Source organism: Denticeps clupeoides, chromosome 11 (assembly GCF_900700375.1).
Source record: "Denticeps clupeoides chromosome 11, fDenClu1.1, whole genome shotgun sequence".
NCBI lineage: Eukaryota > Metazoa > Chordata > Actinopteri > Clupeiformes > Denticipitidae > Denticeps > Denticeps clupeoides.
In genome coordinates, this window is record NC_041717.1 from 17,627,847 (window position 1) to 17,652,571 (window position 24,725).

The 24,725-nt window shown below is 46.1% G+C and overlaps 2 protein-coding genes across 4 annotated transcripts; one reads left to right on the plus strand and one right to left on the minus strand.

Moving 5' to 3' along the window:
- The first annotated feature begins 835 nt into the window (after nucleotides 1-835).
- On the plus strand, nucleotides 836-6,225 carry ccnh (cyclin H). Its single transcript, XM_028995654.1, has 10 exons — nucleotides 836-1,050; nucleotides 1,648-1,766; nucleotides 2,022-2,144; nucleotides 2,213-2,286; nucleotides 2,363-2,573; nucleotides 3,303-3,466; nucleotides 3,596-3,666; nucleotides 3,935-4,043; nucleotides 5,954-6,017; nucleotides 6,087-6,225. The coding sequence occupies exons 2-10, from the start codon at nucleotides 1,650-1,652 to the stop codon at nucleotides 6,120-6,122; spliced, it is 969 nt and encodes a 322-aa protein (XP_028851487.1). The 5' UTR covers nucleotides 836-1,050; nucleotides 1,648-1,649; the 3' UTR covers nucleotides 6,123-6,225.
- On the minus strand, nucleotides 5,572-24,472 carry rasa1a (RAS p21 protein activator (GTPase activating protein) 1a). 3 transcript variants are annotated; one of them, XM_028995650.1, is made up of 26 exons: nucleotides 23,477-24,472; nucleotides 18,031-18,183; nucleotides 15,998-16,133; nucleotides 15,727-15,797; nucleotides 15,132-15,249; nucleotides 14,378-14,409; nucleotides 13,763-13,815; nucleotides 13,088-13,238; nucleotides 12,908-12,986; nucleotides 12,698-12,821; nucleotides 11,749-11,905; nucleotides 11,529-11,616; nucleotides 11,368-11,448; nucleotides 10,820-10,977; nucleotides 10,655-10,731; nucleotides 10,303-10,475; nucleotides 9,474-9,633; nucleotides 8,854-8,996; nucleotides 8,661-8,776; nucleotides 8,356-8,442; nucleotides 8,099-8,166; nucleotides 7,772-7,860; nucleotides 7,590-7,667; nucleotides 7,349-7,483; nucleotides 7,191-7,270; nucleotides 5,572-5,673 (listed from the first exon to the last, which is right to left on the minus strand). In XM_028995650.1, the coding sequence occupies exons 1-26, from the start codon at nucleotides 23,854-23,856 to the stop codon at nucleotides 5,625-5,627; spliced, it is 3,036 nt and encodes a 1,011-aa protein (XP_028851483.1). In that variant the 5' UTR covers nucleotides 23,857-24,472; the 3' UTR covers nucleotides 5,572-5,624. The 3 variants fall into 3 exon arrangements, with proteins under 3 accessions (XP_028851483.1, XP_028851485.1, XP_028851484.1); XM_028995652.1 differs by lacking the exon at nucleotides 23,477-24,472 and adding an exon at nucleotides 18,335-18,522; XM_028995651.1 differs by lacking the exon at nucleotides 23,477-24,472 and adding an exon at nucleotides 18,335-18,522 and having other exon boundaries at nucleotides 18,031-18,232.
- Nucleotides 24,473-24,725: the final 253 nt, after the last annotated feature.

Consider the following 24,725-nt stretch of genomic DNA (forward strand, 5'->3'; position numbering starts at 1 on the left):
CCAGACCAGATCAGAGCAGAGCAGAGCAGAGCAGAGCAGAGCAGAGCAGAACAGAACAGATCAGAACAGTCCAGGCCAGACCCGACCAGATCAGATCAGAGCAGAGCAGAGCAGAGCAGATCAGAACAGTCCAGGCCAGACCCGACCCGACCAGATCAGATCAGATCAGATCAGAGCAGAGCAGAGCAGAGCAGAGCAGATCAGAACAGTCCAGGCCAGAACAAAACAGAATAGAGCAGAACTGAACTGAACTGAACTGAACTGAACTGAACTGACCAGACCAGACCAGACCAGAACAGAACAGAACAGATCCCTACATTTCACCTCCTATAATGTCAGCAGCCCTTTACCAAGAGGGGTGTGGTCTGTGATATGTAAAATGCATGCTGGGAAGTGGTGTACAGGTCAGAAGTTTGTTCCTTGGGGTTATTCCTGCTCTCATCATCTCCAACCTCCAGTATGAGCTCTTACACACTGAACTAAATTAACGTAACACTTATCTGGTTTATATTATAGAAACACTTGCTGTCAATACAAAATGAACATATTGCACTGAGCAGCAATGTTTTAACATCATCATCAATTCTTTACTATGTTAAATATTATACTGTTGGGTGGAGGGGTGTTAGAATAACTACACATAAAACAGGTTCATTGTGCCATTGTCTTACTGCAACAACATCACAGATGTTCAAGCAATTTCCTTAAAACAAGCAATTGCTCAACCAATCAATTTCCAAGAAATCTAAGTTTCTACTGTGATTTGACGGCTGCGCGTATTTCCGCCGCCGCGCCGCATGGCGGCAGCAGTGTGCGCTCACACCCATCGACAGCGCCAAGCGGGCGAAGAAGCGCGAGAAACGCGCGAGTGGCGGCGGGGCGTAATAAACAAACGAGTGTTCGTACTCGTACTCGTTCGTACATTTATCGTCTGTTCTTTTTAGTCCGTTTCGCCTTTAATGCCGCGGCTGAAGTCCAGTCCGGTAGCTCGGGGCTGAAGCTACAGCGCACGGATGAAAAAGGCAGAAGACATCTGAGGAAAGCCTACAGGTGAGAGGATGTGATAATCAGTAATAGTAATTACAGTACGAATAATACAGGATTCATGTTGTTAACGGTGCGGCGACTGTGTTCATGTTTAATGCAGCACTGTACTGCACCCCGGATTCTCACTGTTGACATTCGATCTTTAATCAGGTGCCACTGAGCACCGTCCCCACACACTGCTCAGGGTGAGGGTTAAAAGCAGAGGACGCATTTTGTTGTGTCACCGTGTGCTGTGCTGCAGTATTTCACACTGACAATCTCTTCACTTTATATTATTTTTTATGTGTGATGGCGTCATATTCGCGAATGCCCCCTTAACTTCTATAGACTGCTTTCCTCCTGTCCCGCCTGTCTCCCCCTCATTTGCATTTAAAACCGCAGACACCGAAGTGGTGCATCCTGGGAGATCTCATTGTGAAACTGCATCAAACTGGCTGTAATTCTGCACTAAGGCCGATATAAAAGCAGAACAAATTAAAATCATATCAGGGGACTTTTAATATATAAATATATTTAGGAAAAAAACTAAAGAGCCAATTGAATGGCATTTCTGAAGTATAAGCAGAGGTTGTATGGTGATCAAATCTGTTCCCTCTCCAGCCATGTATCACAACAGCTCTCAGAAGCGCGAGTGGACGTTCAGCAGCGAGGTGGTACTGGAACAGAAGAGACGCGAGGCTAATGAGAAAGTTTGCTCCAGGCTCATGGCCAGTGGAAAGGTGATGTTCTCAGCACATGGTGCACTGATCTCAACCGGTTATCCAACACTTTCTCTCTCTCTGTTCCTGCCCTCCAAAACACCCTCACTATCACTAATATGACTTATTAACGTATCAGAAGCATTGTTAACTATCTGTGTTTGCTGCTATACCCCAGCAAGGAGGCTCTGCAGCGCAAGGTTGACTCACTGTGGATGTGCTCATTAACCCTGGGAGGGGTGTGCGTTTTTTTTTTTTTTTTTTTTTTTATTTCAGCCAGGGGCAAGTGAAGCAGCCCTGCTGGACCCCCGCGAGGAGATGGTGCTCTTCAGACACTATGAGAAGAGGCTGGTGGACTTCTGCTCGGTCTTTAAACCTGTGATGCCTAAGGCTGTTATGGTAAATAAATGCGCCACTCGTGTTTTTTGGCGGGGGGCAGTTTTTAATGAACCTTGTTCTCTGCTCAGGGCACAGCGATCATGTACTTCAGGAGGTTCTACCTGAATAACTCACTGATGGAGTATCACCCCAGGATTATAATGTGAGTGACGTGGCCAGGGAGGAGTATGGCTAGTTTTCCGTGCATTAATTCTTCATTTGTTTCACTTTTATTGCAGGCTCACCTGTGCGTACCTGTCCTGTAAGGTGGACGAGTTCAACGTCTCCAGCTCCCAGTTCGTGGGGAACCTGCAGGAGAGTCTGGCTGGGCAGGAGAAGGTGCTGGAGCATATACTCGGTTATGAGCTGCTGCTCATCCAGCAGCTCAACTTCCACCTGGTCGTTCACAACCCATACCGACCCATGGAGGGCTTTCTCATCGACCTGAAGGTGCTCACCTCATTTATTCACTTCACAAATTATGTTAACCAAGTCAACTTTTTGGTTTGTTTCCACTTTAGTCACGTGGTCCGTATGAGAAATTTGCTAATTAAACAACAATAATGAAAATAAATTAAGCTGGGACAGTGGTGCAGACCACTAATTGGAAGGTTTCCAGTTTGAATCCCGAACTGCCAACGTACCACTGAGCAAAGCACCATCCCCACACACTGCTCCCCGGGCGCCTGTCATGGCTGCCCACTGCTCACTCAGGGTGATGGGTTAAATACAGAGGACACATTTCGTTGTGTCACCGTGTGCTGTGCTGCAGTGTTTTGCAATGACAATCACTTTCAAATACAGCTGAGCCTTCATTAAATGTACAAAACAGGGTGGTAGGCGAGTGTGTTACCCACTAGGCTACTAAGAACCAGGTTCAAATCCCACTTACTACCATTGCGTCCCTGAGCAAGACACTTGACCCTAAGATGCTCCAGGGGGGGACTTTTCCTGTTACTACTGACTGTAAGTCGCTCTGGATAAGGGCGTCTGATAAATGCTGTAAATGTAAATCTGCTTCAACATTGAAATTGGCCCAAATTTTCAATACACATTAAGGCAAATGGAACCTTCAGCTTTCATTTTATTTGAATCCCATACCTCTGACCTGCCACTTTTGGCTGATTGGACTGAAAGGCTGATTTTATTTATGTGTGTATTTGTTGTAATAAACTCCAGACCAGGTACCCCCTGCTGGAGAACCCAGAAATGCTGAGGAAGAGTGCGGATGACTTCCTGAACCGCGCCGCCATGACTGACGCCGGCCTCCTCTTCTCTCCATCCCAGATCGCCCTGACTGCCGTGCTCAACAGCGCTTCCCGTGCCGGACTCAATATGGACAGGTGTGGGAGGGCGGGATGGGTGCTGAGGAATGACAATGAGATGCAAAATATGCAATTTCAGCCCCACATTCCCCCAAATTTTATAATGTGGGCCGGTGTGAAGTTTCTCCTTCTTGCTTCCCATTGCAGCTACATGATGGACTGTCTGGGCCTGAAGGAGGACAAGGAGATGCTCTCCAAGCTGATGGAAACCATGAGGCGTAAGTGGAAACACTCATTTTGCACGTGCATGGAAACCAAAAAACTCAGATATGCCCTAAACTTTACTGTCATGAAAGTATATGATTAAAACTTAAAACACAAGCAATATGTAGCCAGTAGGGGTAAAAGAGCCCTGCAGTCAGTAAGACTGGTGGTGATGAAAATTTAATTGGTAATAAATGAGTTATCAACTAAACTCCATTCACAGTATGTAGAAATATGCAAATGTGTGAAAAAAATCTCTTCCTTTATTTAACGTTTCTGTAGGTGTTAAGCATCTGACCAAGAAATATGAGCTTCCAAAGCCAGAGGAAGTGAGCATCTGCAAACAGAAGCTGGAGAGGATCCACGGCGAATTTCCCACAAACACCAACCTGTAAGCAGCTGCATCTTCCAGCATGTTTTACAGCTCACACCAGACATGAGAACGTCCACACCCACCCACACCCGACCGGCAAGAAGAGGAAAGAACTCGGAGACAGATGGAAGTGCTAAGAGTTTTATTCAGCTCAATCCATTCGTCGTCTCACGTATCGAAGATGCAAAAGTGTCTAATAGAGTAGAAAAATAAAGAGTCGGTCGTCTTTCTGGAGTAAGAAGGGCGTGTCTGTGCTACACGGCGGCTCTGGTTCACAGCTGAGGTCCGGACAGCGTAGCAATGAGAACATGAACGGTTTGGTGGGGTGCACATCAAGCCCTTAAAGGATCATTTCACCATGGGGGGAGCCTGTCGCTGTCTGGAGCGGAGAGTCTCTCTCTCTCTCTTTTTTTTTTTTTAAATTTAATTATTATTAATTACCATAAAGCTCACATTGTAGGTATGTGGTGCATCATGCTTAGAGCTCTAATAAAAGGTTCACACATGTGTATTTTGTTTCCATTGTTGAGGATTTCAAACATGAAGTTGGTCGTGTACAGGACACATGATGCGCGTTGGTAGAGTTAAAAGTGCACCATAGTAACTTCATGCAGATGTGATTATGTCTGGGCGGTGCAGAGCTGCCTGTGGGAAGTGGATGGATCATTGAAGGACATCACGACTGGTCTCTCTCTCTAAAATGAAGAAAATTAGATGTAAAGCAAAAAGGCCCAATGTGAGTTTTACGGTAATTAATGTCTCTGATTACCATGTTGGCCTAAATGACATTAACCTCACAATATGTCTGAAAAAGTGGCATCATCATACTAAAAAAAAAAAATAATAATAATCTGCCATGTGTGATATTTTGTAACAATTCTACTTATATTCAGGCCAATATGGTAACTGACTAAATCAGGGCTGCCATGTATTCAAAATATCTTATCTGATATTTGACTAATGCACTTTGTCACTCATTTCACTACGACGATCAAAGAAACAAACGACTCTGAAGTGTAAGTGGTGGTGCTCCGAGTTTGGTCTTCACCAGCTTCTCTGGATCCGGCATCTCGGAGAGGCTTAGTGTGGAGCACGGGAAGCATTTTGGGATGTAAACACGGGCTACATGCACGCCACACTACAAGCACTTCAGCTATCGGTGGTAAACGGAAGGGAAAAAAAAACAACAAAAGAAGAAGAATTAAGGTCCGAAGTTGAGGTGTGGAACAGGGACTATGGTCCCCACTGGTCTTGCGGGGAGGACGGGGTCTTGGGCGCTCCACAGTAACGTCTTTAAGGCGAGTGTCAGTGAGAGGTGCTTGGTGGTGTTTCCCTGAAGAGCGTCTTCTTTTTGGACCCCCCCCCTCCTCCCCACTCTTTACCGGTCCCAGTGGTTTCCTCTACTCACTGGTTTCCATGGTGTAAACGGAAGGTAAAACCACCACTGCCGTGGAAACAGTCTTGTCAGACGGAGGTAAGTTAGAAGAAAGGGAGGGTTACTTGGAGCGGATTTGGTATCAGTTTTCTCTCTTTTTTTTTTTTTTAATTCTCCTGCCTCTTTCCCTGTTTCCCTGACTTCTGTCTTTCAGGCCGTCCGAGTCACATGACCTGGATGGTTGTAGCTACGGCCATGATGGTGCATTCGTTTCTGGAAGATAAAGCGTGCAGAAGCGCGTTAGTGTTACAGACGGATCATTATCCACATTCACACAGCATCTTATGCTGATGAGACAGCTCAGAAATCAGTGCATCTCAAATCCAGTCCTGGAGATCAAGTTCAGGTTTTCCGGACCGGATCTGAGAGCTGCTGGTTTGCGGTGTTCATGAGTGAAGCTCTAATGAAGTAACGCACTGCGCGTTGGTGTGATGTTATGATGGAATCACGTAAATGAAAATGAGCGTGCAGATGTTCCTTCTGATCTTCTCAGGAAGAGGAAGCGGGGCCACGAGGACGAGGAACTCGTTGTGAAAAGGCCGCTGGTCGCAGAGGAGGTGAGCTGCTGCCTTTCCTACATCCTGCACCGCAGCAGCGGCTGATGACTAACTCCGTTCCTCTTGTAGGAGTTCTGGACGGACGAGGACCTGGAGCCCCTGTGAAGGACAGGCGGGTCGGGATGGAGCCTCGCTGCAGACTTCAGTTGTGCTGAAAGCTACGTGCATATGTGTGTATGAGTCTTGTAGACTTTTTTTTTTTTTTATTATTATTAAATATTTCGGGCTTTAATACATTGCACTTGTCTTCAGTGATTTGTTTATTGAAAAGTTACCAGTTCAACTTTTGGATCATCTGTCTGAGGAAAAGATCCGGGGATATGCAAATGGATTACAGATGAGCACATCATTAACATATCAACGTCAACATTTTAAAGAAGCAAAAGTTATCATAGTCATAGAATAATAGCAACATCTGCAACTATTATGGGGCAAGTCTGTTTTTCAGACTTATCTGAAATTGCTGATAGTTACTGGTATTCATCTGGAAAACATTGGATGGAGCAATCCCAAGCCTATTGGGAAGAGGAATAAATAATAATAAAACAATAAAAAAAAAATCATGGGCCAGATTGTTACTTATTAGAGTCCCAGTTACGTTTAATGACAGGAGTAATCACTTGTTCATTTAGAAAAAAGAAAAAAAAAAAAATGGTTTAATAGGAGCATGCATTTCTGATACAGCTGCTGGAAACACGTTTACCAGCACCTTTGTGACGGCGCCTCCATCAGGCACGCCTCTGCTAACGAACCCGATATGTAGTACAGTTTATGGTCACGAAAAACAAAACCGCTCATGATTCCAGCAAGAGAAAATGTGCATCCTGGTATAAAAACCTTCCCGACATTCACCCTACCATCCAGTTACACAAGCAGTGCGGTCACGTGACCGGAGACAAACAATCAACTTTGGCAACTGCGATCGAGCGCGCAGACACATTACAGGTCAAAGGTCAGGGAGTCTCTTAGCAGAAGACAAACGTGCGTCCACTGTAAGACTGGAGTCTCTGATATGCTGCATCCGACGTTGTTGCATAGTTGTTGTGGTGGCATGAGGAGATGGAGGTGGAGACTGAAATGGGAAGGTTGCCATGGCGATGGGGTGGAGGAGCATGCTGGGTCCCGTCTGGCTACTCGGTAGAGACAGCGAGTTGGCGGGCGGATGGGAACTACCTGTTGCTGTTGGACAGGGCGTACTGGTTCTGCTTCTGCTGCAGCAACTCTGTGATGGCCAGGAGTTTCTTCAGCACATGCTGCACGGGAAAGGAAAAAAAAAAATGAAGCTAAATATTGTTTGAAATTCAGTAATAAATAAAAATGAAAACACTCACCTGCTGCACGCCCCTCTCGTTGCTGAGAGTTCGGAGCTCGTCGGAGTGGGTGGAGCAGATCTCATGCAGCACTGCCAGGTCTCTGGACAGGTCCGTCCTAAAGTGCTCATTAACGTCAGGGAGCTCTGGAATATTCTGGAAGGAGAGGAAAAGGCATGTGTTTTTTTTTTTTAATAACACTCCCATTGCAGGTGAAATAACACCACCAACGAGAGCAGAGATCAGCAGAGAAGAAACGTACGCCCAGCTCGTCTAGGAACATGATCATCCGGTGTTTGTTGCTCTTGATGAAAGGATTCACTCCCTCCATGTACGGCTCCTGGAAAACAAGACAGGAAGTGAACTCTGCGCCTTCTGCCATTTCCTCACACCAACATCCTGTCCAGACCCTGTGGACAATTTAAAAGGGAATGAACTCATTACCTTTGCACCGAACTCCACCAGGTTCGCCAGGTTCTGCACTGATTTGGCCACCAGCGTGAGCGTCCTGCTGGCTGTGACTGAGGGAGGATCTACAGAAAACACACGTGCTCATCATGATGTATACAGAGAAACCACTGCAACATTTATTTCTAATTCAACCCCCTCCCCAAAAAATAACCACATTTATATAATTTGGTCTGTTGCCATGTGAATCTGTATTTGTAAGCGAGAAAACTCAGGAAAAGTAAAATACCAAATAAATGCCAGCGATAAAATTATACCATAGCCCGAGACCATGGGCTCTCATCTGCAGAGCTCTGGACTCACCAGCGATGATGTTGAACATCCTGGGGTTGAGGATGGCCGGGCAGATGAGGCGAAGAAACACAAACCCGCTAAAACAGATTAAACCAGAGAAAAGGACAAAATAAACCGCCAGCAGAGGAAGTGGACTCTACTAGAATAAGGACTCAGTATAAGGAACATTCACAAACGTGGTCTTATCTGGATGACTTTGTGCCTGATATGTATTCATACATTAGTACCAGGAAAATGTACAGACATGGCGACGGGTGGATGATCACCTGACTACTCGGGTCTTCATGGTCTTGTTTGTTGGCCACTTCTGCTGCACGGACCTCTGGAGGCACCCGTAGATGAACCTCAGAGTCCTGGTACCACAAAGAGGACGTTTAAGCAACACTTTAATATCGTACCTAATTCATGCAAATATTTCATAAAATTTTTAAAAAAATCTTAAAGGGGTGGTACTGTACTCAGTAATATTAGAAGAGGTGGTTATGATAAATATTTGTTTCTTTTTCCTTTTTTAAAGGATGGCTAGGGGAGGGTTTTATTGAATGTGAGTATGATTATGACTAGTTCTTACGGGGGGAGTATCTCAGCAGCCATGAAAATCTTTTCCACCAGTTCAGACAGGATGCTGAGGAGGTGGGTCAGGTTCAGGTTAACGTCTTCGTTCTTCTCCAGTTTGGAAGGATTCAGCTTCAAAAAAGTAAATAAATAATTAAATAAAATCCAGAACCATTTAGAACAGAACTGAGAATCACAACAAGACGTACCTCACATGACTGTTTGCTCTCCATTATCTTCAGAATTGTATCTTTCAAGGCATGGTGCACGAAGGGCGTGGCAGTGGCCTTCATGTACTGCTCCATAAGTGTGCTGGCCAGAGTGGTGGCCCGGAAAAGTGTGGTAGCTTCATCTGTGAAGGCGACAGAACTTATATATCAACTCATATTTATCAGTAACAATAGAGCACTTCCTGAACTCTTCCACGCAAAAAAAATAAATAAATGCCACTCATTATAGTAAATAACAATAATTATAATAATAATTATATATGCATATTGGTCCCTTAGGTAGCATTGCAATATTAGCTTGCACTGTATTATAATGTACAATATTATTTAAGTGCAGATATGGTCTGATAACGTTACTTCAGAACGCCACAAGATGGCGGAAGAGATCCTTTTTCTCCATCTCATTAACACTATTACTGCAAATAGTGCAAAGACCAAATATCACAGTACTTGCATATTTATAATCACTGATGTTTGCCAAATTCTACATCAGGTGATAACCAGTCCACAGGTTTCACAAAAACCAAGTTACTTTCAAAGTCTCTAAATCCCTGTACAGTTCCAGTACAGTACTTAATATGACTGGCAGCTCGGCGTACCCTCCATGCTGATCTCGCGGTCGTTGAGCGTGCGCAGGAGCGACGCCTCGGCCCACTCGTGTCTGAAGATGCGCAGCAGAATGCTGGCCAGCAGGGTGCGGTCCTGACCACATACATGGGCCAGAGCGTAGATGACATGGAAGTCCTTCAGCAAGATGAGCTAAAGACAGACACGCAGGATGGTAAGACTGTGGTGCTAGCTACTAATGCTGCCTTCATCATCAAAAGCAAAATGTATTTACTAGTTAGGACATAAAATTTTTTTTTTTGCTCTTATGTCGGTCTTGTTGGTCCCCTAATACTGTGTCTGAAGTCTCTTTCCGAAATTCAGCTGTGGTGCAGAATTACAGCAGGAATTATGGCAGGATAGAAGTGAGCAGGCATTTGTGGAAATTACGTTATCAACACTTCACCAACCACAATGTTTGGCGCAGACAGGAAGTTGTGACGACATAATGGACAAATTCCTGATCAGACCGTCTGAGCTGCCGCTCTCTGAACGGTGAAGCAGAATTAACAAAGCACTCTTTAGACCTATATTACACCAGGCTGGAGAAATAATTTCACAAAGTAAAATTTTGATGTCAGGGGACCTTTAAAATCAATAAATGGAATCTGCTGCAGAATGGTCATGCAGTAGAAGTCACGTATTTGTCTGATTTTGTGGGCTGCCATATCGTCAATGATAATAAAAGTAGCATAGAAAACGTTACTCTGGAAACTTGAAGGTGATTGAAGTGGCTACGCTAACCTAGCCTGCAGCCTTGATGGCCATCATAATCCCACAGCCAGCCACCCAACATAAGATTTCCCTCTTTGGCTGTCGGACCTCTTTAAACTCGCTGTACTCCTCCTCGGGCATGATCTTCTCCATGGAATAGCGCGCCCGCACCCGCAGGGAGCCCGGCTCGATGCCCTTCAGGGGGATGTGGGAGCTGAGGGGAAACCACTCGTCGATCATCTGACCCCGCTGGAGACGACTCAGCTGACAGCGCATGAACACTGGGGGAGCACAGAAACATGCATTTGCTGACGGAATCAGGAAGGACCGTTTACAAGCTCAACAGCAGAGGGCAGCGTTGCACTGTGAACTGGTCCAACCGGCTCACACGGTGATGAAAAGATATATGTTAATAATAAGGAATAAAACTATGAATAATAAAAGCAAAAGCTGCACTCACATATGTCACTCTCTTTGCTCTTCTTGGATTTGTTGCTCAGACTGATCTCGAACCTGTTGATCTCACTGGATAGGTCACTAGGGTGGAGGGAAACTGAGCTCAAACTCCGCCCGCTTTACCAAAAACCAGCTCGAGTCTAACGCTGGTAACTGCGAGGACACTCACTCAAAGATGAACTCCTCGGTGAAGACGGGGTTCTGACCCTCCCGGGGGTGCGTTTTGGCCACCTGGACGCTGTTCAGGTAGATGTTGCAGTAAGGGTTGGTGAAATGCTTGATGGGAAGTTTGTGGGCTTCCTCCACGTAAAGCACCAAGCTGCTGACCTGAGGAGAAGGACCTTCAGACATTAGTTACCATTAAATATTTAGCTAAAATTCAAAATATTACTTGTCATGAGCATTTTGGATCATTTAATTATAAAAACGTTCGTATTTTGCACCCGTTGGCCATGAAACTACAAGCACATGGTGGAAAAAAGCTGATTATCCTGTTTATCAAACTTGGTTACAGGGTCAACCGCTATAAACTAAGAAAATGAACTAAATCAGTGACGCATCAGCGTGCTCATGTCCCCAAATACAGATAATTAGAAGCGAAATCCGTTAATAATGCTTTTCTGAATACCGTTGTGCATTATGGCCCTGCCCATTGTAAAGAGTGATTCGAGGTAACATGCGGTGTTATTGTAAGGATTCATTATGGGAAGCGTGTACCTGCCGGAGCCTCTTGTTGGAAGGCGACTGCGTGGGTTTCCTCAGGTTGCTGCAGAACGTCTGCAGGCACTTCATCCAGTCCTGCGGGAAGGAGGAGCACATTGGTTGGGACTGGCGTCTCAGCGCTACGGCCCTGACCTCCAGACAGGAAGTGCACTCACCTGCGCCTGCTCTGGGGTGTCTCCGGCAAAGTAGAAGATGTACTGCTCCTCACTGAAGTGCTGAACCACGATCTGGAAACAGTTTGGCCTGCAGATTACATAATCAAAATACATAAATAAATAAAACCCTCACACGGGGGTGGCCGTGAAACCGATTTAGAACATCAGTCAAAACCAGAATAAAGTCATTTCCTGTTCGAAAACACTGTGCAGGGCTCACCTGCCAAACAGACTGTCGTGGACGCCGTACACTGAGCAGACGCTCAGGTCGATCAGCCCTTTGGGTTTGGTGGCTCGCTTCTCGCTCTCAAAGTAGATGAGCTGGGCATCGTTGCCCTCCAGGATGAAGTAGAGGTTCTTCCAGCGCTTGCCTTTGCCTGGAGGGAAGATGCAAGGTTAATGTGCGCATTAAAAGCATGTCATGGTCACCTTACCCAGCAATAAATCATAAAAAAAGCACCTCACAGTCATATTTTAAAATGATTATTTGTTATGATTAATGAAGTGCATTGACCAATCAGAAAGCGGTATTGCCCAATGAAAGGCTGCAGGATGACTCAAATGCTCTATAATCTGCAGCAGTTTCAGACCAAAAAGCCACTTCCCTATTCATTATCTTCCTTGTGTGGGTGAGGAGGATCACGTGTATGTGTTAAGGACTGTCACTGTAAAACACTGTAATAAGGTGGATTGATATTTAAAGAAATGCAGCAGAAATCCACTCATCCAATCAGAATGCCGTATTCAGGGTTCTTACACATTTTCACAAAAGAATTTCCATGACTTTTCAATTACTCTAAAGGCAAATTTTCATCACCATATGTTCTCTGAATTTTCCGTGCAAATGTGAAGAGAAAAAAAAAAAAGGCAAATTAAACAGAAAATTTGAAAAAAAAAAAAAAAAATTATGACAACCCTGAAAAGTTTAACTTTAATGCAGGAACTATGCACTCCATGTCACTGAAGAAAGAAAGAAGAAAGATGGTTGTGGTTCGGATGATACATGAGGACCTCAACCAGAAGAGATAGCGAATAAAGCATTGCAGCATTAACTACTGGAAAATGAGAGGCGGTCTGAGCACAAGCCCCGCCCACAATAGGTAGCAATTAATTCCAGAAAATTCTGACCAGACAGAAGACCTCACATATGGTTCATTTCATCTCTGTACCTTTGTTGAACAGAAGGTATCCTTTCTTGACTATGTTTTTGTAGAAGGCGTCTTTGGTCTTCCTGCGGATTGTGTTATAAATCTCTCTGCCGTCCACCAGGTCGGATAGAACCTGTTCCTGGTGCTGAAAAGGGAACCACAAACACAGCTCACCATGAAGATCACTGCGGGTATGTACATCAGACGAATGAGTGGTGTACAGATACAAACCTGCACCGAAACGGCATCTTTCAGGTTGTAGCCCTCCACAATCTGCTCCTTCCTGTAGTGGTCAATAATGTCATCAATGCTGCGAAGAGAAGCATCATGGGAGAACGTCAATCCAGGTACCACGGGAAGGTCACAGGTGCCACGCTGATGGTCATAGGAAAAGGAGTCTGGTCCTCTCACCTGTTGTAGTACCTTCCTCCCATCATGTACTGGTTGTTGGGGGTTGGGCTGATCTTGAATCTCTGGATGTTTTCACCGGTGCGGAAAAACAGGGAATAATCTCCGGGCGTGTTGTCCGACGGCCGGACCAGAAAACTGCTCACCTGCCCCACTGATAAAATCCAAAAAGTTCAAAAGGTTTCACACATCATTTTAATGATCATTTTAAATCTAAGTGAAAAGGAAAAATGTAAAATATAATGCTATATGCTTGGTTTAATTCATGCTATTCATGATGTTGCCAGATTAGGTAATTTCCTCTAAACTGGTTTTGCAAAAGAAAAAAAAAAAAAAAGAAAAACTCAAAAAACAAAAAAAAGATTAGTAACATGGATGAAATTTGGGTTTTCATCTGGAATCATTTTAATGGCAGATTTATTATATAGATCATTGCCAGCACAAACAAAAAGAAAAAACAATCATTAATACAACTTGGAAACAGGAGCATTCACAGTGAAAGCCTGAGTTGATTAATCTGGTTTTATTAGAATTAAAATAAAAGCAAAAGGACGTGTCCGGATGTCAAGGTTTTTAATATCACAACTTTCTGAAACACACTTTAGGTGTGTGTGTGTGTGTGTGTGTGTGTGTAAGAGGGAGAGAGAGATGAGCTTTAGTCATGTGAATTATGGGTACCTGTCATCAGAAGGTTGTAGGCTTCCTGTTTGCTGATCTTTCCGTGATACCATCTACAGAGACAGAGGGAGACGGTAAGATGCGTGACTGAGGCGAGGAGGGCGGGGCTGGGTCACAACAGAACGTCTCCACCATCTCACAGCTGCCCTCTCTAAATCACATTTGTCAAGCTCTTTTCATTTTCTGCATCACAAAATTATTCATTTATGGACAAATGGTCCAAAAAGGGAACCAAAGATCCTGCCGAGGTGTTATGATGAGGAGGACCACTGGGGGAATATTGAATGCAGGCAGATGTTTGTTGGAAGCTAATCTTAGAACTATCTAATGAAGTCTGAGAGTAGAGGTGGGCGGGGCTAAAACCCAATCACAGTGTCACAATTTACATACAGTTAACAGTTGCAGCCAGTTCATTATCGGGTTGTTTTTAAGAATTCTAATCCCCGGAAGAGCCGGCGGCGGCTGTGTCTCATTAGCATGGGACTTTTTATAGTTCAGCTGGAAAATAAAATAAAGCGAGGCTGTACAAACAGGAAAACTTTTTCAAGCCATAAAACCTATGGCCTGCAGTCGGCCACTGAGCACGAGAACATAAACTCACATAAATCTACTCACATTTTACCCTCATGAGGATCCTCTTCTCGTCCCTAAAGAGGGAAAGAAAAAAAAACTGCAGTGGACTCAGGATGAAAAGCGCAAGGAGATCTTTTCACAGAGAAAATATTAAACATTGCAAAGTGATAATGAACCATGGCAAGGAGCGCTGCTAAAAAAAAAAAAAAAAAAAAGGGGGGAAATGGACTCATTTTAAGCAATCATAGAACACGCTAACTTCAATTAAATCTATTGAAATTGTGTACATTCAAGCTGTCTTTCTGCCAATAGGGTAAGAAAAAAAACAGCAAAATCGAAGCCAGCAAACTCATTTATAACTTAAAAATAATTCATTTTGCCCTAAACAAGACAATAAAGCATCAAACATTTTGGGCTTGAGAAATGTCTTTGCTGTGAAATCCTCATTGATGGAAACTACAGAGGATTATAAAATTTGCCATTGTATTTAATTTATTTAAAGAAAATATCCTGCATTACAAGTATTCTGTAATATTAATTACATTAAATACATTTCCAAAGAGAGAAATGTTCTTATTTGTTTCTTTATAGTCTCATTTTAAGATTGATTAATGATTTTCATGGACTATTTCTAAGCTCTTACTCAATGCCATATATTTTGGGCTTGAAAGAGGACTAGATTTAAGGAAACCTTATTTTCCAGCCATTTATCAATCATAATTTCAATTGGAAACAAAGGCTTTCTAGCTGTCGGGAATGTAACTTTTTGAAGTGCAGGAAGGGCAGACAGACTCACCACTTCCTCCACCAGGTCTTCCACTATGAGCCCCTGCTCCTCCGTCCGCACATTGGTCACCCACATCCAGCCGTCCTCCAGCTCGTTGTGAACGATGAACATGTCTCCTTTCAGAAAACTGGTATCAGAAGAGAGTCACGTAATTTATAACACTTTTATAACTGATTGGTATGCTGTTCACTGATTAACTTCTGAGGTTGGAATGTACTCTTTTAAAATAAAGCAACATGTGCCCAAAAAATTGCAGTGATGAAACTGATTTTTATAAATGCCACTGTGCCACGATTTAGTTTAATTGTTTCCAATGGGCCGAGGTTGGAAGGGAGGGTTCCTGCTCTGAACCTCCCATCAACGATGCTAAAAAAATCCAACCAGATCAGGTCTAGGAACTGCAGCGCTGCTAAAAACCCAGAGCTGCGTGGAGAGAAGCTGTGGCTTTGGCTCAGCCGAACCCGTAATCAGAGCCCATGGGTGCCGGCAAGATGGAAGGCGTGGCTTGAGCTCATGAAGTGATTGGAAAAGAAAGGCAATAAAGTTGTATGCATGCGCGTGCAAATATAGTGTATAAAATAAAATAAATGACTTAAAACCTCACCTGATCTCATCCGTGTCGGGCACTTTGGTGTATGGAAGGATGGCCCTAACTCTCCTCCGGTCTTCAACAGGCTGGTCAGAGACACACACACACACACACACACATTGGACAGTGCACACTCAATCAAGTAATGTTTCTTTATTCAATATAAATCACATTACATTTCTGATTAAACCATCTTTTGACTACATCATATTTTACCCACATCATATGGCTCAATTCTTCTTCTAATGCTTAGATCTGTCTGTAGATACAACAGTGTGCGTCTTACCTCTGGAGGAGCTACGGGCGAAAGTAGCTTTTCACCTTTCAGTAGGCAGGACACGAAACTGTAGTAACCAATCAAATCTGAGAGAGAGGAGAACCGCCTCCCACCAATGTAATAATCTCCACACATTGCAATGATCCTGCAACACACATGCGCACACAAACTTTTTACATTGCAAAAAAGTCGAGGCCAGGTCATGAGACCTAATTATGAACATGCTGACTGCACCCCTATGAAGGATCACGAAATCGCAGAAATCATGATGCAGCCCTTGCAGAGAACAGCAAGGCTGTGGTGTATTGAAGTATAATTACAAGCATTTTATAAGTTTCAAAGGCTTTTATTGACAATTACATCAAGTTTATGCAAAGAGTCTAAATTTGCAGCGTCATCCCTTATTTTTCAAGACGTCTGCAATACGCCCTGACCTGCTGTCATTCAACTTCTGGACCAAATCCTGACTGATTGCAACCCATAATCAGCACTTTGGGTTTGTCAGAATTTGTGGGGTTTTGTTTGTCCACTTGCCTCTTGAGGATTGACCACAAGTTGGATTAAAGGTACAGGGAGTTTCCTGGTCATGGACCCAAAAGTTCAATGTTTTGTTCTCCAAGCCACTTAGTTATCACATTGGCCTTATGGCACAGTGCTCAATCAGGCATTGTTCTTCAGCAAACAGTTGTTTGGGAGAAGTTGCTGTCAGGGGATGTTTTGGTACCATTCCTTATTCATGGCTGTGCTCTTTGGAAAAAATTGTGAGTGAGCCCACTTACTTGGATGAGAAGTAGCTCCACACATGAAAGGTCTCAGGATGCTTTACTGTTCGGACAAGACAAGACTAATGGTAGCACTCAACTTTTCTTCTCCAGACAATCGTTTATCCAGATGGCCCAAACAATTGGAAATTGGATTAAATCAGAGAAAACTACCCCAGCAGTTCAATCCCTGTACTACATGCAGGAAATCAGTCTGTTCTTGATGTTTTTCTTGGAGAGAAGTGCCTTCTTAGCTGCCCTTCTTGACACCAGGCCGTCCTCCAAAAGTCTTTGCCTCACGATGCTTTCTCACCTGCCTGCTGCCATTCCTAAGCAAGCTCTGCACTGGTGGCATCCCGATCCTGCAGCTGAATAGTCTTAAGGAGACGGTCCAGGTGCTAGCTGGACTTTCTTGGCCACCATAAAGCCTTCTTCACAACACTTGAACCTCTCTCCTTGCAGTTTTCAATGATCCCATAAATGGTTGGTTTTGCTGCTACTAAGATTGCACCTATGTACTTGCATGTGAAGCCGGTTTAAATGCAAAGCAATGATGACTGATGATGGTTTCCTTGCAGGTAACCATGGTGAACAGAGGCACAACAATGATTTCAAGCATCACCCTACTTTTAAAGCATCCAGTCTGCTATTCTAACTCTGTCGGCATGACAGAATGCTCTCCAGCCTTGTGCTCCTCAACACTCTCACTTGATATAAAGACAGTATCACTGAAATTATCTCAGCAGGTTCTTTTGTGGCAGGGCTTGAATTTTTTTTTTTTACGATTAAGTTCATTTTCATGCCAAAGAGGAACAATTAATCTGATCACTATTCATACCATTCTGGACTATGAGCAAATTGCCATAATAAAAACAGAGGCAGCAAACTTTGAGAAAACCAGTATTTTTGTCATTCTCAAAACTTCAGGCCCAGACTGTAGACGGTCTGTTCCATTTTTCAAGATTTCGCAATCATGTCAAATCCTGCAAAATCAGCCATTTACCACATATTTTCAGTCCTATTGCATATCTATCACAAAAATGACCGAGAAATGTCCAGTCACAACAGTTCTACAAAAACTGCTAATGCACGGCAATAATGGCCAGCATGAGACATGTCCCATTTAAGATGCATCTGGGTTCAGCCCAAACATGAATCACATGATGGGCATCTCTCACAACCATGAGGACATGGAATCACACTGAATTCATTCATCCCATGATTTATTGTGAAGAAGCTGAGCTCTGCAGCGTTCCTGTTCCCGTGTGGATTCGCTCTTACCTGAAATGGTTGACCACGTTGGTCATGCTGAGGAAGGACAGGACGAAGGAGCCGGGCCGTCGGTCACTCTCCCGGATGAGGTAGCTGCCCGGCGTACGGGCCTGTCGTAGGCGCTCTTCCGCAATGGTCCGGTCCAGTTTCCCATGGTACCACCTTGGCGAGGAAACACACGTCCATATTTCCTCCATGCTTATGTACTGGTCTACACAACAGAACCACCGTTTACCATTTTCATGGTAGCTTTTTACTCTCACCCTCAGAATAATGAATAATATGAAGAGATGTGCAGCAGCGGTCCACTTACTGTCTATTCATAACTACTGTGTCCAGACCTGGGTCACAGCTTCTGAAGCCAGTCCCACAGCATTTAGTACAGGGCAGGGATTCACATTCACACACTCTCACTTCCAGGCAATTTAGAGTCACCGATCACCGATAGTGCTCACGCCTTTCAGCGCTGGGTGGAAACTGGAGAACCCTCAGTAGAACCCCCTGTACAAATCACGGGGAGAACAAATGCCACACACACACACAAAGCTGGAGGTCAGACTTGAAATAGCAACCTTGGAGGTGTGAAGCCACAACACTAACCACAGTGGTTCTAGCTCTGCTTGGAATGGAACAATAATCTTCCCCTATCTTCCTGACCTGTATGGTCAGGTAGATGGCCAAGTTTCAGTAGTACTTGTACTTTTGACATGGTTTGCTGCAACCGCAATAAAGGGTTTTAAAAATCAATTATCAATCAATCAATCAATCAATCATGGGAACACAATGGGAGGAGATAAATCTGTATAACAAACACGTAGTGAACTTGAAAGTGCTTGGTTTTGTCATTGTGATGACACACGGTACCCACATGTCCTCTGCATTTAACCAACCACCTTGGTCAGCAGTGCCCAGACATGAAAGGCGCCCGGGTGATGGGTGTGTGGGGACATCTTGGCATTACGGCATTTGAATCCCACAACCTTCCGACTATGAGACCGCTTCCTTAACCGCTAAGTCACCGCTTGAGTTTTTCAGATGATGGAAGCAGATTAACCCACATGCCTGCCTGCCTGATGGACAGATAAAGTTGTGACGATCTCTTAAGGTGCAGCCTTTCCAGCAGGAAATTTTCAGCAAGGAGTCTCTTTTCAGAGTTGGGGGGGAAAAAAAAAAAAAAAAAGAAGGGGTTCACGGTACAAAGGATTTAGGCCAGCTCCCTGTAAAGCATAGAAGAAGGAGAGGACGAACGCGAGGTGGACAGAAAGATGAACGAGCAGTGGGCAGACTGGTTGGGCTTACCAGGCTGGTTTACGGTCCTCCTGTCTGGAGGTCTGCACTCATAAAACAACCGAGACTGATGAGGTGTGTGTGCGCTGAGGAAGCCACGCCGTTACTGGGAACTCTACAAGAGTGAGAGTGTGTGTGTGTGTGTATATGCACAGGCAATTGGTATATTAACTTGGAGTAGAAAGCTTGATTGCTCTGTGTGTGAAATTTACCTGATCTGAGGTCAGCTTATAGCATCCACTTATTAATATTATGTCATTAAGATGACCAAGAGAATCAATCTAAGAGCCGTTAAAAAAAAATAATAATAAAAAAATAAAAAAAAATAAAAAATATACTTTCCAATTTCAATGTAGTTTATGATACGGCATAAATGAAACATACTCATATAGAACTATTTGTAAAACTACTTTTTTTTTTTATTAAGTATAATATATATATTACAAGGTATCATGTTGAGGGATAATTAATATACTAGATAATAATTCAGGAGGCCAGTGGCTGAGTGAATGGGAGCCGTGATACAGGGGCGGAGGAATTCCTCGTCATGTCGCTACATGAAGCCAGCGTTGTGGTGCCCCCCCCCTCCCTTCATTCCAACTTCAATTCGCCTGTCAAATAGCCAGCAGAGCACCACCGCGTGTTACCAGACCTCATCACAGAGACTAAGGCGGCACTTTCTGCGGAGACACGAGGTGGCAGCGGCGGCAGGAAGTGTGTGGGTGAAGGGGGCGGGGTCAAACAAACCCACAGACACCTGACACGTCGGCCATTTCACCCCTGCCATGCATCACCATCGGGAGCACGGCAGACACTGAGCAGATGGTGACAGATAGGGACAAAGATAGAAACACAGAGGGACAGCAGAGAATCGCGTTGTCTGGACCGTGACGGTGTGTCAGTAGGGACGCAGCAGCAGATCACTTCAAATACATACGGAATATCAAGGATATTAAGGAGCAGCGGTGGCCCCATAATCAGAAGGTTGCCGGTTCGAATCCCGAGTTTCCAAGGTGCCACGGAGTAAAGCACCGTCCCCACACACTGCTCCCCGGGCGCCTGTCATGGCTGGTTTAACCATCAAGGGTGATGGTTAAAAGCAGAGGACACTTTCCATTGTGTCACCGTGTGCTGTGCTGCAGTGTTTCACAATGACAATCACTTCACTTTCACTACAGCGTCCAGTGCGGGGTCCGACTTTTTAAAAGTCGACATTTATTCTACGGAACCACACATTTTCAATGACAATTTCATCGTCGAGCAGCCTGCTTGATCGCTGTGTGTGAATGTGATCGAAGACACTCGCAATGAGAGCTCAGGACAGGGCGATGAGGCGGTCCATACTTCCCGTTGGAGCCGGTCCACAGTGGAGTCTTTCCATTTTCACGCGGGTTTTCAAAACTGATTGCTAATTAGGTATTGCAACTCGGAGAAAGCCGAAGTTTGGACTACTTTTGCTTCGCCTCCCAATAAATTTCAGGCTGGCGGGGGCAGAGTGAGCGATGAGAGCGTCCGGCCCGGCGGACTCCGTATTTTTAGCTCACAGCGGGAACCGCCGCTCCTGAATTATTCACTTCGAAAAGCTTTTCACAGCTTGCACGACATCTCCAGCCTCCAGCACTCGACAGGGGACGCTCGGCGAGACGCCGCCAGCTGACCGTCCCTCTTCAGCACGACCGGCCACGTTCGTTAAGGTTCAGTCAATTGTACTATTCAGGAATAAATGAAGGATCGAAGACTTCATATCATCCCTATTTTATAACGACGGAAGACCACTTTGAACGAACTGACAAGGACAGCGAGAGACAGGCAGATATTCCTGACCGCGGCAACATGCCTTAATAAAAAAAATCAAAAAAAGACAAACACACAACCCACCTGGAAGATGCGCGGTCATAGCTAATCAGTGCCAACACATAACACCACACACACACACGTCGCCGCGGAAACAGAGACCCGCTTGTCTCCTCAGCAGCATCCCTCACCGATACTGGGGGATTCCAACTCGCTCGGCGCCGCGCGGGACAAGCCGGGCGTCACGAAACGAAGAGGATCCGAGACCGGAAACGTGCGGCAGGTCACCGCCACGTTTCTATGTTAAAAGTGGCGAGGAAACCCCGACGGCGGGAAACTCCCCCGTGAAATTACGGTCTCCGAAGGGACGGATAAAAAGCGATGTGGAGCGGCACGTCCCACTTACGCTGAATTGGTCCTCTGCTGCATCGCTGCCCAAGTCCGGCCCCCCCCCCCCGTCTCACAGATTCCCCCCGCACGCCCGGCTGGACAGGACGCCTCTCGGCCCCTCGAAGGACGGACGGCGCCGGGACTCAGGCTGTGCCATGCTGAGCCGCTCCGCCACGCCTCTCCGCAGCCCGGACTGAGCGAGGGACGCGGGGAGGGGCGACAGGACCGGGAGGAGGAGGAGGAAGCTGATCTTCATCATGAATTGACGCCAGAGGGCGGATGACCAGGTGCCAGAGCGGAACAGAGCGGCGGTGGACATAACGCTCCACCGTCCACGTGAGTTTATTCATTAGGCGCAGCCACGCCCGCTTACAGCCAGAGAGGGGGGACCGTGTCTCGGAGGATCCCGCAGGGTCACACCGAGCAAAACAGGAAACTGGGGAAAGAGAGGCAGCAGGGCACTATGGGTACTGGGGGGTCAAAACAGGACGTGTCTCGACCTGCAGAAAATGCATGAATGGAAAAGCATGAATGAAGCCTTCAACAGAATGAACTTCACCCATTCAGAGAAACCAACACACACACACACACACACACACACCTTCCTTATTCTATCTGCTGAATCACATACCAGGAGTGTAACGATTCAAAGTTCAATTTCTAAAGGACGGTTCCCGTCATGGCAACGTCACGAAGGCAGTGGCGTGGAAGTTCAGCGACTGTCATTGTGAAGCACGGCACCCGGTGACATTTCACATGTGTCACATGTGTGATTAAACCCATCACTCTTGGTGAGCGGTGGGCAGCCATGACAGGTGCCCCGCGAGCAGTGTGTGGGGACGGTGCTTTGCTCAGGTGGCACCTCGGCACTTCTGATTACGGGGCCGCTTCCTTAACCGCTAGTCCACCACTGCCCACCATTTCCTACCTGCACTGATTTAGTAAGAATACACTCACTACCCATGACAACACCCTTTTTGGGAAGTGGCGCCGAAGATCCCATGGTCCACAAAGTGCTTAATTTACACTGGTGCTCCTATTTAAATGACTTAAATAGGAGCACCAGTGTAAATTAAGCACTTTTCAATCAAGAATGGAGAAAATGTATTCATAATTCCTGTGTCAACCATGTAACACAGTCAGGAGTAACATGGTACGTTTATACTGAAAGTCTCTAAAGTAAAAGACTTATAACATTCGCAAAGTGTAATATCCAGAGATTGCAACAAGCCCGAGGTGGAGAAACAGAACGCTACAGACTTTAAAAATGTTGCTTTGAACAATGTCTCCTTTGCTGAGAAAAGCACAAGTCACCAAGCCAGCCGGACGCTGCCCACTTGTCTCCAAATGGCTCATCACGCAAGATCATCACAAACATTTAAGAGAAGAAGAAAAAAAAAAGTTAAATACATAAATAAGAAAATAATCCACAGCCCCTTCAGGGCATCGAGCTTCAGGTAACCGCAGAGAACAAAGCGGCACTTTTGCTCACACCAACACATACCAGAACATGGAACTACGCTGCTTCTGCGCCATTCGCAAGGACCTTGTTACAGATGAAAGTAAAGTAAAGTGAAGTGATTGTCACATGTGATACACAGCAGCACAGTACACAGTGCACACAGTGAAATTTGTCCTCTGCAGTTAACCCATCACCCTGAGTGAGCAGTGGTCAGCCATGACAGGTGCCCGGGGAGCAATGTGTGGGGACGGTGCTTTGCTCAGTGACCTTCTGATTACAGGGCTTCTTCCTTAACCATTAGGCCACCACTGCCACACATCATCATCATTTTGTATTCAGAAGGATCACTTCTAAAAAAAGAAATAAAAATGATAAAAAAAAAAATAAAAAAATAATAATAATCTCCCTATCTGCTGTGGCTGTTTCCCACATCTCTAGGTCGTGCACAAAATTATAACTTGTCCACTAAAACGTATAAGATAAGCGTGATTAAGTGTGTGAAGAGTGCAGTAACGCGCTTACTGGTTGGTGGGCGGCGCGGACAGGGAGATGACCACCTCCTCCTCCTCGTACTCGGGCCCGTCCGGGACGTCGCTCTCGTCCACGCTGCCGTAAGCCCCGTAGCCCGGAGGAGGGGGAGGCGGCGGCGGCAGGGGTGGGAAGACGGGCGGCCCGTCCGGACCCGCCGAGGTAGGAGTCGTGCGGGCGTCGGGACCCTCCGACGCGGGCGAGCAGCTTCCGAAGCCGCCCAGACCGCCGGCCACCGCGTACGTCGTCAGGTCGGAGCCGCCGGGAGGATGGCGGAGGCTCTGCGAGGAGTAGAAGGGAAACAGGGGGTCGGGGCCTCCGCCGTCCGGCGACACCGAGCCCGTCTTCTCACCAGTGAGCTGCGCGGCCATCATTTTATGAAGAGCTGCACAATGGGAGGGGGGGAAAGGCCCGGAGGCAGGACCGCCCTCGGTCCGCTCGGCTCCGGAACAGCGGCCCAGAAAGTTTCCCCCGCCGGCGGAGCGTTGAACGGCGCCGCCTGCGCTACTTTACCCTCCCGCTGCGGCGCGTAGCGGCAGCCCAGCCAGCTGACGGTGCGGGTAATGAGGAGGGGGGGGGCTACGTCCTCATTGTTTCCCGAGTTTCGGGGCTGAACGCGGAGGAGCCGCCGCTCGAGGGAAACGCGCGTCCGGAGGCGGCGCTCGGCTCGCCGGGCCCCGGTCCTGGGTGCTACGGGCGCTCGGCGCGGCTCTGTTCGACGTCGCGGCGCCGCTTCTCCGCGGGTTACTTTGTTACCAGTTGAGTTCCGCAGATCCGCCCCCAGCGGGGACCGAGGCCAATCAGCGGCCGCGCCGCGGCTCCGCTCGCCTGGCGGCGGTGGAAAGTCGCAACATTCACGCCGCGCCGCCCCGTTCCGGTCCGGGAGCGAAGTAGACAGCCCGCTTTAAACGACTTTGTCTTCTTTCCTAGCTGCGGTGCTTCGGGGTCTGGAGCGGTGCTATGGCCGAGACGGCGCCCCCGCTCCCCTCCTTTCGGACGCAGACCCGCACTGCCGAGCGCCGAGCCGCGCATCGATGAGGTCTGAGATCGGCTTCAGCCGGGTTGCCAGGTTCGCTGGTTATCCCTTTGGTTTGTCTTGCGTCAAACATTCACGATTGATGTGTCCAAATCTGGCAATAATCCGGCATACACAAAAGAGGATAATACATCACATTATTATTATTGTTATTGTTATTATTATTATTTGTGATGTAACACACAATGAGCAAATGCATTTTACTGA